Source organism: Dipodomys ordii, unplaced genomic scaffold, assembly GCF_000151885.1.
Source record: "Dipodomys ordii isolate 6190 unplaced genomic scaffold, Dord_2.0 Scaffold124, whole genome shotgun sequence".
Taxonomy (NCBI): Eukaryota; Metazoa; Chordata; class Mammalia; order Rodentia; family Heteromyidae; genus Dipodomys; species Dipodomys ordii.
Window position 1 is genome coordinate 93,592 of NW_012267340.1, and position 12,817 is coordinate 106,408.

Genomic DNA, 12,817 nt, shown 5'->3' on the forward strand with positions numbered 1-12,817 from the left:
TTGAACTCTGGGCCTGGGCGCTGTCCCTCAGCTCTTCAGCTCAAGACTAGTGCTCTACCACTTGAGCCACAGTGCCACTTCCAGTTTTCTGGTGGTTTATTGGACATGAGTCTCACAGACTTTCTTGTTTGGGCTGGTTTTGAACCACGATCCTCAGATCTCAGACTTCCTGAGTAGCTAGGATTACAGGCATGAGCCACCAGAGCCTGGCTAACGTGTTCTTTAATGCGATTGAATTAATTTTAACAACTCTGAAAGTTTCCAATTGACTCCTAAATTTAAAAAAAGGAAAAAAAGTGGAACATTAATTTAGTAATAATGCAGTCTCTACCTTCCCTGCTCTCACAGAAAGAAAAATGATGCCTTCAATAGCCTTCCTAGTGACTGCTGGGGACTAGCAACATTTAAAACAAAACAGAACAAAATCTAAGAGCACACCACGAAATTATGAGTAACCTGTTTTTATGGATGACAGATTAAGGCAGAGCATACTTAAAAGTAACTGAGGACCTAATGAATGAAACCTTGGGTCTTTTCTAATTGAAAAATCAAGCCACAACTAATGGTTTGGGGTTTTTTTTGGCCAGTCATGGGGCTTGAACTCTGGGCCTGGGCACTGTCCCTGAGCTCTCTGAGCACTCCACCACTTGAACCACAGAACCCCTTCCAGTTTCCTGACAGTTAATTGGAGATGAGAGTTTCATGGATTTTCCTTGTCCGGGATCTCAGCCTCCTGAGTAGCCGGGATGGCAGGCATGAGCCACCAGTGCCCGGCTTGAATTGTACCTTTATATATTATACTTAAACCCAGAGAATGAAGGATGGAAGGAGGGTATACGTTCAGTCCTGAGACAGCAGAACTAGGGAGAAAACCTTCATCCAAGAGGCAGCTCTAAATTTTTTCTAAAGTTCCTTATCATAAGTTTTACTAACAAGTGGCATAAGTGACTTCAAAAAGTGATTTGGCAGAAAAATGTAAATCAGACAGACTTCTAAGAAATCCACACCTGTGGATGCGGCCTGACTGCTGCGACGTCGGTGCTAGCTCTATTTGAAGTGGATACTTCTTTGTCACTTTTGTAGACACACTCAGTAAGAAAGATGGGTACCTTCTTTTATTTCAGAGTTGGTTAACTGTTGATAAGGGTCTTATGGACTTTGCTGCCCTGGCTGGCTTTGAGCTGCAGTTCTCAGATCTCGGCCTCCTGGGCAGCTAGGAAGACAGGCGTGAGCCACCAGCGCCCACGTCTTTTAGTCTCACTAGCCTCAGCTGTTCATCAGCTCGCTTGCTGGGGCTCGAAGCTGTCACCATGCAATCCAAACAGGGCCCCTTCCATCTCACAGAAAGAGCCTGCACAGCGTTGCCTTACAGGGAGATCGACACGTCTTAGTGATGTCTAAGGCAGCACAACAAAATCAAACACCCTAGACAGAGATATTCACTAGCCATCTCCAGAGTGTCCAATGTTTTAGTTGTCTCCCATGACACGGGACATGTCATAGACATGTTCAGTTATATCCCAAGACGAAAATGAAAAATAAACAGCTGAGAAGAGGTAGTATGTATACATATGCCTAAAATCAGCTAACCAGAAAGTTCAGGAAATAAGGAAACTCTTTCTTGGCTCCTGCTCAAATAAAGCTATCTATTTTATTTTGATTTTTTTCATGAATTTAATTGTTGGCAACTACACTGTCATGTATTGCTTTTGGACAGAGAAAGAAGAAAACTTACATTGCAATTGAGTAAGTTAAATAATTTTAAAAAACCAAATAGATTACTTGGTAGCTAAATTTAAACTTTTTAAACATATTTAGTGAAAAGGAAAACTTACATCTACAGTGCAAAGTACATCATTAAACCCCCACACGTGATTTGAAGAACAACAAAGAGCCTTCAGAACACCCAGCCACTCTGAACTGAGGACCGTGCAACAGGCGGTAAGCTCGGAGGAGAAATTGGCTATGTCATTAATCCTAGAAAAGAAAAGCGCAACAGCAGAGAGTCACGGGGAAGCCATCACGTTAAGGACCTGCTGAACACTTTATTTCACCACTACGGAACAAGTCATTCATTTTCTGAGATTTAAGGATATAATAAATACCTTTTTGTGAAATAACCTTTAGAGCCTTAATCAGTGACAACAAAAAGACTAAATGCTTCGTAGTAATCAATAATATCAAGGAATAAACAATAGTTGTTGCCACACTTATGTAAATTGGCATTTTTTGATTATGTGAACAGAGCTGATCTAGAGCTTTACATTTTTATGGATATCTAAAGTTAAAGACACTACATAGTATAAGTAGATTCAAAGAGGTTTTTTTTTTTGTATTTTAAGGTATGTTTTTGAAACTGATTATATCACACATAGAGCATACCTAAAGTATTCTATGACTGAGGAATAAACCAGAAAGCATTATTGTTTGGGTTACAAATATTGTAGGGTAGAGCAGAGGTGAATTCAGAAATAAAGACAGGGAAATGAAGGCAAATGAGAGGCAGATGTAAGAGCAGACAAGTGCTGAAGACCTCAATTCCAAGTAGCAGCCCGGCGGCACCCCTGCCCAGGGCGGAACTTACCTGCTGGGGTCCTGGTGGCCCATGCACACGTTCATGAGGGTGTTGCAGACAAAGCTGTAGCGGTTGGCCGCATTGTCGCTGAGGATCTTGCCCAGCACCGAGTAGTTGATGCTGCGGGCTGAAGGGTTCTCAATGAAGTCCAGCATGAAGTCTGGGTCCCACCGCAGGTTGGAATTTGCAGGCATCACATTGTTATATATGGTTTGCTTTACCTTTGAACAGGCACTACTGAGGTCACAAGAAGAAAAATTAGAAACCAGCAAAAACCACAGAACAAGAGAACCATTGCATGTAAGGACATATGAAGTCCCCTAAGAAGTTCTAGGTGATGAGTTCTTAATCTCACATTCCTAACAAGCTGGGCATGGCATCCAAAGTGTAGCAATGTCTCAGTGAATCATTTACTCAATTTATGAAAGGAAAAGATAGAAAACTTTTAGTGTTAACCTTATTTTCTATATCCTTTCCAAAAGCTATTCACTAACATTATCACAAAGTATTATTAATTAAAAATGCAAATGGATTTGAGTCCTACATTGGCATCCTGGGTAAACTATTGGAGGTACATGGACCCTGTGCCACAGCACATGGGCAGTAGCGCAGCCATGAATAAGGGACATGCGTGCCGGCCTTCTGGCAGCTTCTGTTCTGTCAGGGGGTGAGGTGAGCTCTGTGATATACCTCAGCACTTTTTATAGGAGCTGGGTATGGTGGTGAGTACATATGAGTCTAGCATTTGGTGAAGCTCACAAGTTGAAGACTAGACTGGGCTACATAGCAAGACAAAGGCCGGCCAAACAAAACAAGGAAAAAACAGTCTACAGACTGTTTGCCTTAGACTGTGGCCATTGTCAACAGCTTTAAGGCAACAGATTGCTCCCTTCCATGCTTACTAAAATATAGCTTCAGTCTTCTTTCTTCAGAGTCAGTTCTGAGTGGTGTCTGTTAAAAACACAGATGTCTGGGCCTCATTGTAGGTTTTCAACAAGCGCTCCCAAACACTTGGAGTGCCAAATACTGCTTGTGTAGCAGTGGTCTAACAGAGAGAACTGGAATCGCTCAATGTGTAACAATAGTTACAGCCTTCTACACTCCGCAGTCATCTTGTTTTCAGGCAAGTAATAGAAAATTTGTCAATAACCAGGGAAAGTTGTGGTATTTTTTTAAATGACCCTCTTGTGGTCCCCTACTCTTAATCATCTTTTGCTCACTGGGCTTGCTGTGCCATTCTTTGTATTCAGCTCTTCATTCACTTTCATTAGCCACAGTTCTTAGGTTCTTAGCGTGGATCACAAAATGCTAACGGGGTGCTCTCCTGGTCCCCTAACGCCACAGACCGAGTCTGCTTTGCCTACCATAGCCTCATCTCAAGTGTTTAATAAAATGGACTTCTGCACATTGTAGAGTTACCAATTTTTTGTTCAACTACTGAATTCTACCAATCTTTACATTTGTCTTTAGAAATAATTATGCCTTTTTTCTTATTTTTTATGAGGCATACTCTACTCTTCTCAAGCACGTAGATTTCTGTACAGTGTTCTAACTGACTGGACTGGGAAACTCCTGAATTCTGCAACTCATGCCTCATTTCTGGGCTGCCTGTTCTATTTACTGTAGTCTGTTTACAAATTTCTATGTTTAATGAAATACTAGTTACAATCTAATCGGTCTCCGTGGTATATAAGCAAAAAAACCAGAGATTTTCCTTCTGAAACTATACAAACCAGAAAAAACAGCTAGAATAATGAAATCAATATGTACTTTAAGGCCAAAGGGACTTATGCTCAAATCTAGTATGGATCATGTATAAATTATGATTGAGAACAATGGCTTCTGGTAGGAAAGCCTACCAGAATTCCTGTGGTAGCTGTGAAGATTCAATATTTTCTTTTTCTTTCTGCTGGTTCTGGGGCTTGAACTCACGGCCTGGGCACTGTCCTTGAGCTTTTCTGCTCAAGGCTAGCATTCTACCACTTGAGCCATAGCTCCACTTTTGGAGATGAGTGTGTCAGGCACTTTTCTGCCTGGGCTGGCTTCAAACTCTAATCCTTAGATCTGAGCCTTCTGAATAGCTAGGATTATAGTGTGAGCCACCAGGGCCCAGCTGATTCCAGGTCTTAGTAGAGAAATAACCTGGTACCTGAGACATACCTGTCTTAAGCTACAGTAGCTATAATCAGCATTACAATTCCCCAAATGTTCCTCTCTGCATAACTATATGTGTTTTATGTAAGATTATTAAAATTGTTTTATTATACAAATAGAAATATTGCTGCACATCTAGCTTGCTTGCATACTCTGCTAATACCAAAACAATCCTAGCCACAAGATATCTCAAGAAAGTTACATTATCCGGACACCAGTGCTCACAGCTGTAAACCTAGCTACTCAAGAGGCTGAGATCTGAGGATTGTGGTTCAAAACCAGCCTGGGCAGGAAGGGCCTGTGAGACTCTTCAATTAAATACCAGAAAACCAGAAGTGGCGCTGTGGCTCAAGTGGTAGAGCGCTAGCCTTGAGCTGAAGAGCCTAGGGACAGCGCCCAGGCCCAGAGTTTAGGCCCCATGACTGAGAAAGAAAGAAAAAAAAATTGTCTTGTAATCTGGTCCATTTCCACATTTTGTCAAGACTGTGAAAACGTGATTTTTGAGGGTCTGCCTTCCACTTCGTAGTAATGCCTACAAATGAGCCAGGTACCTCAGGGCACCATCTCCAGTGCCCAGCAGATGTACGTACTGGGAGGGAGCACTGTGTGCAACAGAAAAACTTTCTGCCCTAGGAAATTTACATTCTACAGAGGAGCATGATCATAAATCAAAGTGTAACAAAAGGGAGGGGGGAAATACTGGGTTTCGACGAACGAACAGGAGCTGGGCTAGGGAAGCAGAACCATGAATGGCATATAGAAGCAAGCAGGCAGGCGGTGGCGGGAAGTCCTGAACAGCAGGTGAGAGTAAGCACAAAGGGTTGGAGAGACGGGCCTACAAAGGCCCCGGGGTGAGCGAGGTCGGGGAGACAGGCCCACCAGAAGGAGACGGGACACTATAGAGTGTTTGAATGGCTAGGGAAGGAACGAAGGAAGGAAGAGAGGGAGGAAGGAAAGAGAAAAGAGAGAAGGGAGGATAAGACAAGACAGGATATAGACAAGTAGGTAGACAGACAGGTAGGTAGTCAGACAGACGGAGAGGCAGATAGATCTGCCTGGAAAAGCTCTACAAGAGCACGTGGGGCTGAGGACCCTTGGCTGGCTCACTCGGGAATGGTAACATTTTGCAGCCTCACGGAGAGTATTAAACCCAAAGTAACACTTAAAGCCTGATTTTTAAAATGGGCTTATCAAAACCAAGGTGGTCAGAAATAAAAGCAGAGCCTGTCCCACTAGTGTAAAGGTGTGTGAGACATTTATCATCACCTCACGATGCCTTACCTAAAACATACTGCGGAACTTGTGTTGTGCTGGGGCGGTGGGCTGGCTAGGCGGGCACCCTGGCCCTTGAGCCACGCCTCCAGCTGTAAAACTTACAAAAATATAAACCCTCAAACACAAAAAATCATCCTCTTATTGTTGAAGACATGAAAGCCAAAGTTATGGTTTATGACATAAAGGTCACGGTAACGTAGGGTTAGAAAAACCCCATGATCATATACCTACATCTTTACTGTGCTTTTTCTTTTATTGCAGTTAGGTATCTTTAGTCTTTACTTCAAACTAATCTTGAATATATCAACCAGTCACATAATGGAAGTAATTGTTTTTCCCATTTCCCATTTTTTTTGGGGGGGGGTCAGGTCGTGGGGCCTGGACTCTGGGCCTGGGCGCTGTCCCTCAGTTCTTCAGCTCAAGGCTAGCGCTTTACCACTTGAGCTACAGCACTACTTCTGGCTTTTTTCTTTTTGCTTATGTGGTGCTAAGGAATCGAACCCAGGGCCTCAGGCATGCAAGACAAGCGCTCTACCACTGAGCCACCTTCCCAGCCCCATAATGGAAGTAATTGTAATGAGTTTATATTATTAAAGTGGATGGCAAAAGTGGAGCCAGGCTGTGGTCTGAGGATAGTCCAAGCAAATTCGTTAGCGAAAGGCTATCTAAAAAACTAAGCTGGGCATTGTGGAACAGACCTGTAATACCAGCTATGAAAGTAAGAGTGAGAGGAACACGGCTGGGAGTGGGCCGTAGGCAAAGAGCAGAAGAATAACTCCATCGACAGGGCGGAGGCCTGGCTAACGACCTGGACGCCTGCCTAGCAAGCACCCGCCCCAGCACCACACACAGACACACCAAACCAAGGGCGCCACCACACACAGACATGGGCTCTGGAGTTTCTTCTACTCACCTAAAGAGGTCTCCAAATTTACTTCTGAGGTGGCTACAGGACACATAGAGATCGTAGAGGTAGGCTAAGATGCACCTCTCTGGAGAAGAACACTCTGAGGGGTTGGCCACGTGCTTCACCACGCCGCACAGCCTGGGTGCAGAAGTACAAGAGCAATGAGGCACTGGTTCTGACACTGGGCATGTCATCTGCCTGTGTCTTAAAAAACACCAGGAAAAGGTACCGGATTGTTAAAACTAGTCACTACAGCACAGTGTGTTTTATAAAGGTTTCAACAACAACAACAAACAAACCCAACCAACCAAACCCTCCACACGTCACTGGGGGAATAAAGCAGTGGAAGGAACGCCTCCGAACAAGACATCTAGGGAGAGGCGCTGGGCCATCACGCTGCTCTGACTAGAATGCACAAAGAAGGGCAAAGTGGGAAACAGCACAGAACAATTATGAGCCCAGTCAGCAGGAGGACTGCAGAGTTCGCTCCTTTATGAAGAAGCAATTCTTTAAGGAAAAGCCTATCTTTAAGGGCTGGTTCTGGCGTGAATTCATAAGCTGGAGTCACATGCTCCTTGATCATCCAACTTAGAAACAAACATATCTGTGTTTTTCTTATATACAAAGATAAAGCCTCATCTTTTTAGTGACACATCTGTGGCAGGATTAGTTCTAAAGTACCACATCACAATACTGTGCTACGTTTCCCCAACTACAACTGCAGCTCTCCGTCCACAGTTCATACCACCAAAATCTCTACAGCACAGAATGACGCTTACAGTCTGTCTACCCGAGTCTAACGCTACCGTCTTGTACACTCTCAGAGTTCAGTATAACACTCCGCTCACAGTTTCTCAGATAGATGGGACTAGCGATCTGAAAAGGCCCTTAGAAATCTGGTTCACCATCCCCTCTGCTCAAAGAGGGAAATTTCTTGCACAGAGGCAAAAGCTACTTAGTAGCAGAATTAGGGGAGGCCTCTCTGCACCATTCAGGGGACAAGGAAAAGCAGGAGAGCCTGCCTCCCACAGGCTACCAACAAGAGAACGGTGGGTGTCAGAGGCGGACCCCAGGAGATGACAGAACACCAGTCACTGAGTTTCCGTATACTGTCTTAGAAGAATGGCTGGAATTAAACAACAGTTAGAAAGATTTGTTCAAGTCTGTAAGGTGCATTAGCTATGTGATGTTAAATATTTAAGCTTTATAGCATGATTGTGGTCTACTAAATTATTTCCTAAATTATAATACATTGTCTTGTATTTACAAGTTTGAGATAGTTCAGATTCTACTCCTTAATGTGTATGTACAATGAATGTATGTAACAGCCAGCACTTTTCCTTTCTCCAGAAAAGCCGCTGTTAAATTGATTCAACGTGACCAATAATCTAGAATTTGTTCCATGTGCTAGATACAAAGATGTTATCAAATTGAAGAACCCCACTACTTTTGAAGCCAAGAGCAAAAATATGGGGGGGAAACCCAGATTTTCTTTTGTCCTAACAGGCTCAAAAGGGGAAAAAAAGGGGTGAAAGGGACTTGAATCAACTCTGAAGAGCCTGCTCCACCCGGCTGGCATGGGGAGGTAGTCAGCGATTCTTCAGCCCAAATTCACTCATAATGGCAGAGACAACCTTAGGCTACAAACACAAAGGGAAAAGAAGACCGAAAATAAAATGATTTGTTTCAAGTTAGCTCTTGACAAAAAATATAATTTTAATCAAAAAGAAGAAACTGAAGAATCAAATGTCCACAATGGCAGAGTATACAACGCTTTATCTGGTGTTGGACTCCCAAATATATATATTGTAAACGCACACAAGAGAAGTTTCAAGTGTCCATTATTTACACTACATGAGGACGATGGGCACTGTCAATGACAGAATGATGTACATAAGCAACCCTGTACACTTATCAAGGGGGAGGAGCAAGTCAGAAAGGAGCAAAGAACCATACTTAACTGAAAAACATATTCTTTACAGATCTGTTATCTCCAATACATGTTTTCTGGCAAATGCTCTTTTAACTACAGTCTTATTGCAACAGCCATCAGAATTATTTTTTCTCTTAAAAGTTTTATGTAGCTGGGCACTGGTGGCTCATACTTCTACACAGAGGTGTGAGATCTGAGGATCACGGTTCAAAGCCAATCAGGGCTGAAAAGTCCCCTTGAGACCCTTACCTCCAATGAACCACCAGAAAACCAGAAGTGGTGCTGTGGCTCAAAGTGGTAGAGTGCTAGCCTTGAACAAAAGAGCTCAGGGACAGTGCCCAGGCTCTGAGTTCAAGCCCCATGACCGACCAAAAGAAAAAAGAAGTTTTATGCATTTTAGGACTGGAAATAGTTATGTTATTTTTCATACTAACCCTTCAAACACCTGGGCTGTCTGATCAGGATTCAGGATCAGACAGCTGTGGTACCGCCTGAGGACAGCCACTATGCAGACGCACAGCCCCGTTGTGTAATTTCCTGCCAGGCTGGAGGACTTTAGGAGCAGTTCAGCTTCCACCACACTCAGCTCATTTAGTAGCTACAACAGAGAAGAGGCTGGATAAAACTGCCGTTGCCCAAGCAAGTAGGAAAACACGTCCCTCCAAAGACCACTAAAATAGTGTCATTTGCTATACCACCCTTCCAAAACACAAGTACCGGCAAGTTAAACTGGTTTTTGCTTGTAAGCTTTAACCAATTTTTAGATTGTTCTTCTGTCTAGACATCAGGTGCATATAAGGAAGTACCCAGTGCTAAATCAGTTACTGAAACTTTATGGCAGCCTAGATTCTGAGCTAGATAATTCTAGAGAGCATCCCCATTCTACATTTTCCCTCCTTAAACGTAACAGGCAACTTTCCATCATTTTCTTCTTATTAATAAAGGTAATGCCTACTATAGAAAAAAATAAAGCCAAGTCTAATATCTGTTCACTAATACTAGAAACAGATCAACTAAAATATCTTAGAAGTACTATGGAAGAGAGGAAAATTATTAGGCTTTAGATTTTTTTTTTCTTTCAACATAAAATGTGCTGTAGAATGGAGGGAAAATAATCTTTCTTCATTCTGAAGACAAAAATTACAAAACTAAAAGAGAATTTTCAGAACTCTCACATATTAGATGATATCTATTTTTAGCACCAGTAATAAGTAATTAAAATGAATGCAAATATAACTAATATACTACTTATACTGTTAAATCAGAATGTCAAATTTTAAAAAAATAAGATAAGAATGAGTATGTTTATTGGTAAAGTTATGGTCAGATACAAACAAAAAGTTTGGGTGTGCTGTTCTACAGCAGGGCGGCCACGGACATACTGTACATTACAAAAAGCTTGAGGAAATACATATCTGTATGCAAAACAAAATTATACAAGAGATGCCTATACCTAAGCATCACAGGGTGTGTGATACGTATGTTTTTACGTATCAATTAAGAAATAAATTTAAGCCAAGATGGCGGGGCACGTCCTAAGTCCTGGCTAGTCAGGAAGCTGAGGTGAAAGGCCACTTGAAGGGAGGCTTCATGCCCAGCCGGGTCATTTGTTATACCTATGGGTACACTTTTTATAAATGCAAAGAAATGGATTTCTTGATGCCTGGCAGAGCTGTTGCCCTCCAGGGTCTTTCTGGCACCTGTATTGCGAAATCAATCAATCCGTTGATATTCAGCGCCGGCTCCATGAGATCAAAGATGAGCTGGATGTGGTGAGCCAGCGGGAGGTGGAAGGAGGCCCCGGAGGCAAAGCTTGTGATCTGCTCCAGCACGTTGTTAGAGATCTGCGGGCAGGGCAGGGCAGGGCAGGGCAGGGCAGGGCAGGGCAGGGCACAGAGAGAGAGGGTCACACCGCTGCTGCAGGCCAAGCCCCCGCCCACCTCAATTCTGACTGCTCAAGGGGGACTCCCTTAAGAGAAACAAAAACCACGTGCAAAGCAAACTCCCTGACAGTTATCATTTGAAGAAACAGGACGTGGTCACTAAGATCTAAGATCTACATCTTACTGATCCCAAAACAATCTATGACTGTTCATGTTTTTAGACAATCTAATTGAATTTGCACCGGACTGTAAAGCAAACAGATGAGCAGATGTGGTTTCTTCTTGAGTTCATAGTATTTTAATTCAATCAACAGATTCATCCTTCATCAACAGTGATATGGGATCAATATGGAATTGAATAAACATTACATTAGGGATTGTTTTACATATTGATTATCATCATCAAATAAAACACTTACACAATAAAAACATATCGGGGGTAGGCAACCTGATACTTAAAAATGAATGGTTTGATACACTCCCAAGTATAGTTGGTAAAATGTATTTGTGAATTTATTAAGGCCAGAAACATATTGCATAGAAAAGCTTTTTAAGGAAATAAAAACATTACACATGTAAACAGAGAACCTCAAATGGCTACCTGAGATGTCACTTGATGCTGATCAAAATACGAAAGGAGCTGGAGTTTTGTGAACACGGCCTCCAGTGTTGGGAAGGCCTCTTGTTTGTTCTTCCTGGCTCTTTGTCCTTCATCGCCAACTAAATAAACGTATAAAATAGATTATTTTTGCATTTAAATGAAATGCTTAATTTTAAATACTTCTTACAGAGGTAGGGCATGCACTAGGAAAGTGAATAATTACACATTTCCACAACATGAACGCATGCCTGTCATGAAGGAGCCCCCCGGAAAGCCCACCCAGCACTTTTCATGCTCCTCACCCATGAAGGGGTGGCTCATCGAGTCTCCCTGCAGCCTGGACTTCGGGCCCCCATTTGGAGCTTTACACAGATGACTCACACAATGTATACTTTCTTTCACTGAACAGCATTGTGCTTTGAAGACTGAGTCATTCTTGATGTGACTTTGGCATGTTCTACAAATGAATACCCACATCTGGCACTGCATCATCAATCCCAGAGGGGAGTATCTATATGCTGGCTATCCTGAAAGCGTCCCTGGGAACATTTATGACTAAAGGCTGGCCTTGATGGACCAGGTACTTCCCGGGCCCTTTCCTTGGAGACTCACCACTAATCTTTTCTGAATCAATTTAATATGTATCTTTTTAAAAAGAAAGACATGTACATAATTCCAAACTGTTTAGGGTCAGTAGAGGATCAAATCTCACCACATTAGAAAAGTACTATGCTTATCTCCTTAACATAAGGAGGTTTGAAAAAAATTCCAACTAAAAATACAAAACAAAAACCTGAGTTTAAGGAAGACTCTTGTTCTTAACAGTTTAAAGAACTTATTATAAAACAGATTTAATCCTACTGTAAAATATCTTAAAATGTCTTTACAAAACCAAATGGATTATATGTGCTATAAGGTCCTTTATAGAACTTTTATTCTAAGTGGTCAGAAGCAATAGACACAAGTTCTGCTGTCCATAGGTCCTTTTCCTTTTATTGGGAGGTTTACTTTCAGGGAATTAATGTCACTTTACAAATCTCTGTTAAAGACCTAAGACATGAACAAGATGTAACCAATCTCCAGGGCTAGGGTGCAGCTCATGGATTCCCAGCACCACCAAGAAGAAAACTTAATTCAATGAACTTGAGAATAGTTTGCTAAAGGCAAATGGAATACTTTTAGAAAATAAATTTAAAAGGTGAAGCCCCCTTTGACAATAAGCAATTAATATTATAGCCAAACACAAAAACAAATTAGACCGATGCATTCTAACTGGCTAGCACAAAGCAAGTAGACATTGTTACCAGATGAATCGACATGAAGAGGTGCTGAGGTAACGTATGTGAGAAGCCGGTATCACTTTTGTGATACTGACTTCGTGAATATCTATTTTTTTGGGGGGGGGTCCGGTCGTGGGGCCTGAACTCTGGGCCTGGGCGCTGTCCCTCAGCTCTTCAGCTCAAGGCGGGCACTCTACTACTTGAGCCAC

At 42.3% G+C, this 12,817-nt stretch overlaps 2 protein-coding genes across 2 annotated transcripts in view; one reads left to right on the forward strand and one right to left on the reverse strand.

Moving 5' to 3' along the window:
* The window catches only part of Med12l (mediator complex subunit 12-like), a 196,917-nt gene that overhangs the window by 63,389 nt on the left and 120,711 nt on the right, over positions 1-12,817 (reverse strand). The window contains exons 16-21 of the mRNA XM_013029865.1: positions 11,329-11,447; positions 10,545-10,688; positions 9,279-9,442; positions 6,918-7,049; positions 2,585-2,812; positions 1,836-1,977 (exon numbers count right to left, since the gene is read on the reverse strand). Coding sequence (XP_012885319.1) covers positions 1,836-1,977; positions 2,585-2,812; positions 6,918-7,049; positions 9,279-9,442; positions 10,545-10,688; positions 11,329-11,447 — 929 coding nt within the window. The remainder of the gene's footprint in view (positions 1-1,835; positions 1,978-2,584; positions 2,813-6,917; positions 7,050-9,278; positions 9,443-10,544; positions 10,689-11,328; positions 11,448-12,817) is intronic.
* The window catches only part of P2ry12 (purinergic receptor P2Y, G-protein coupled, 12), a 50,310-nt gene that overhangs the window by 26,965 nt on the left and 10,528 nt on the right, over positions 1-12,817 (forward strand). The window lies entirely within an intron of this gene.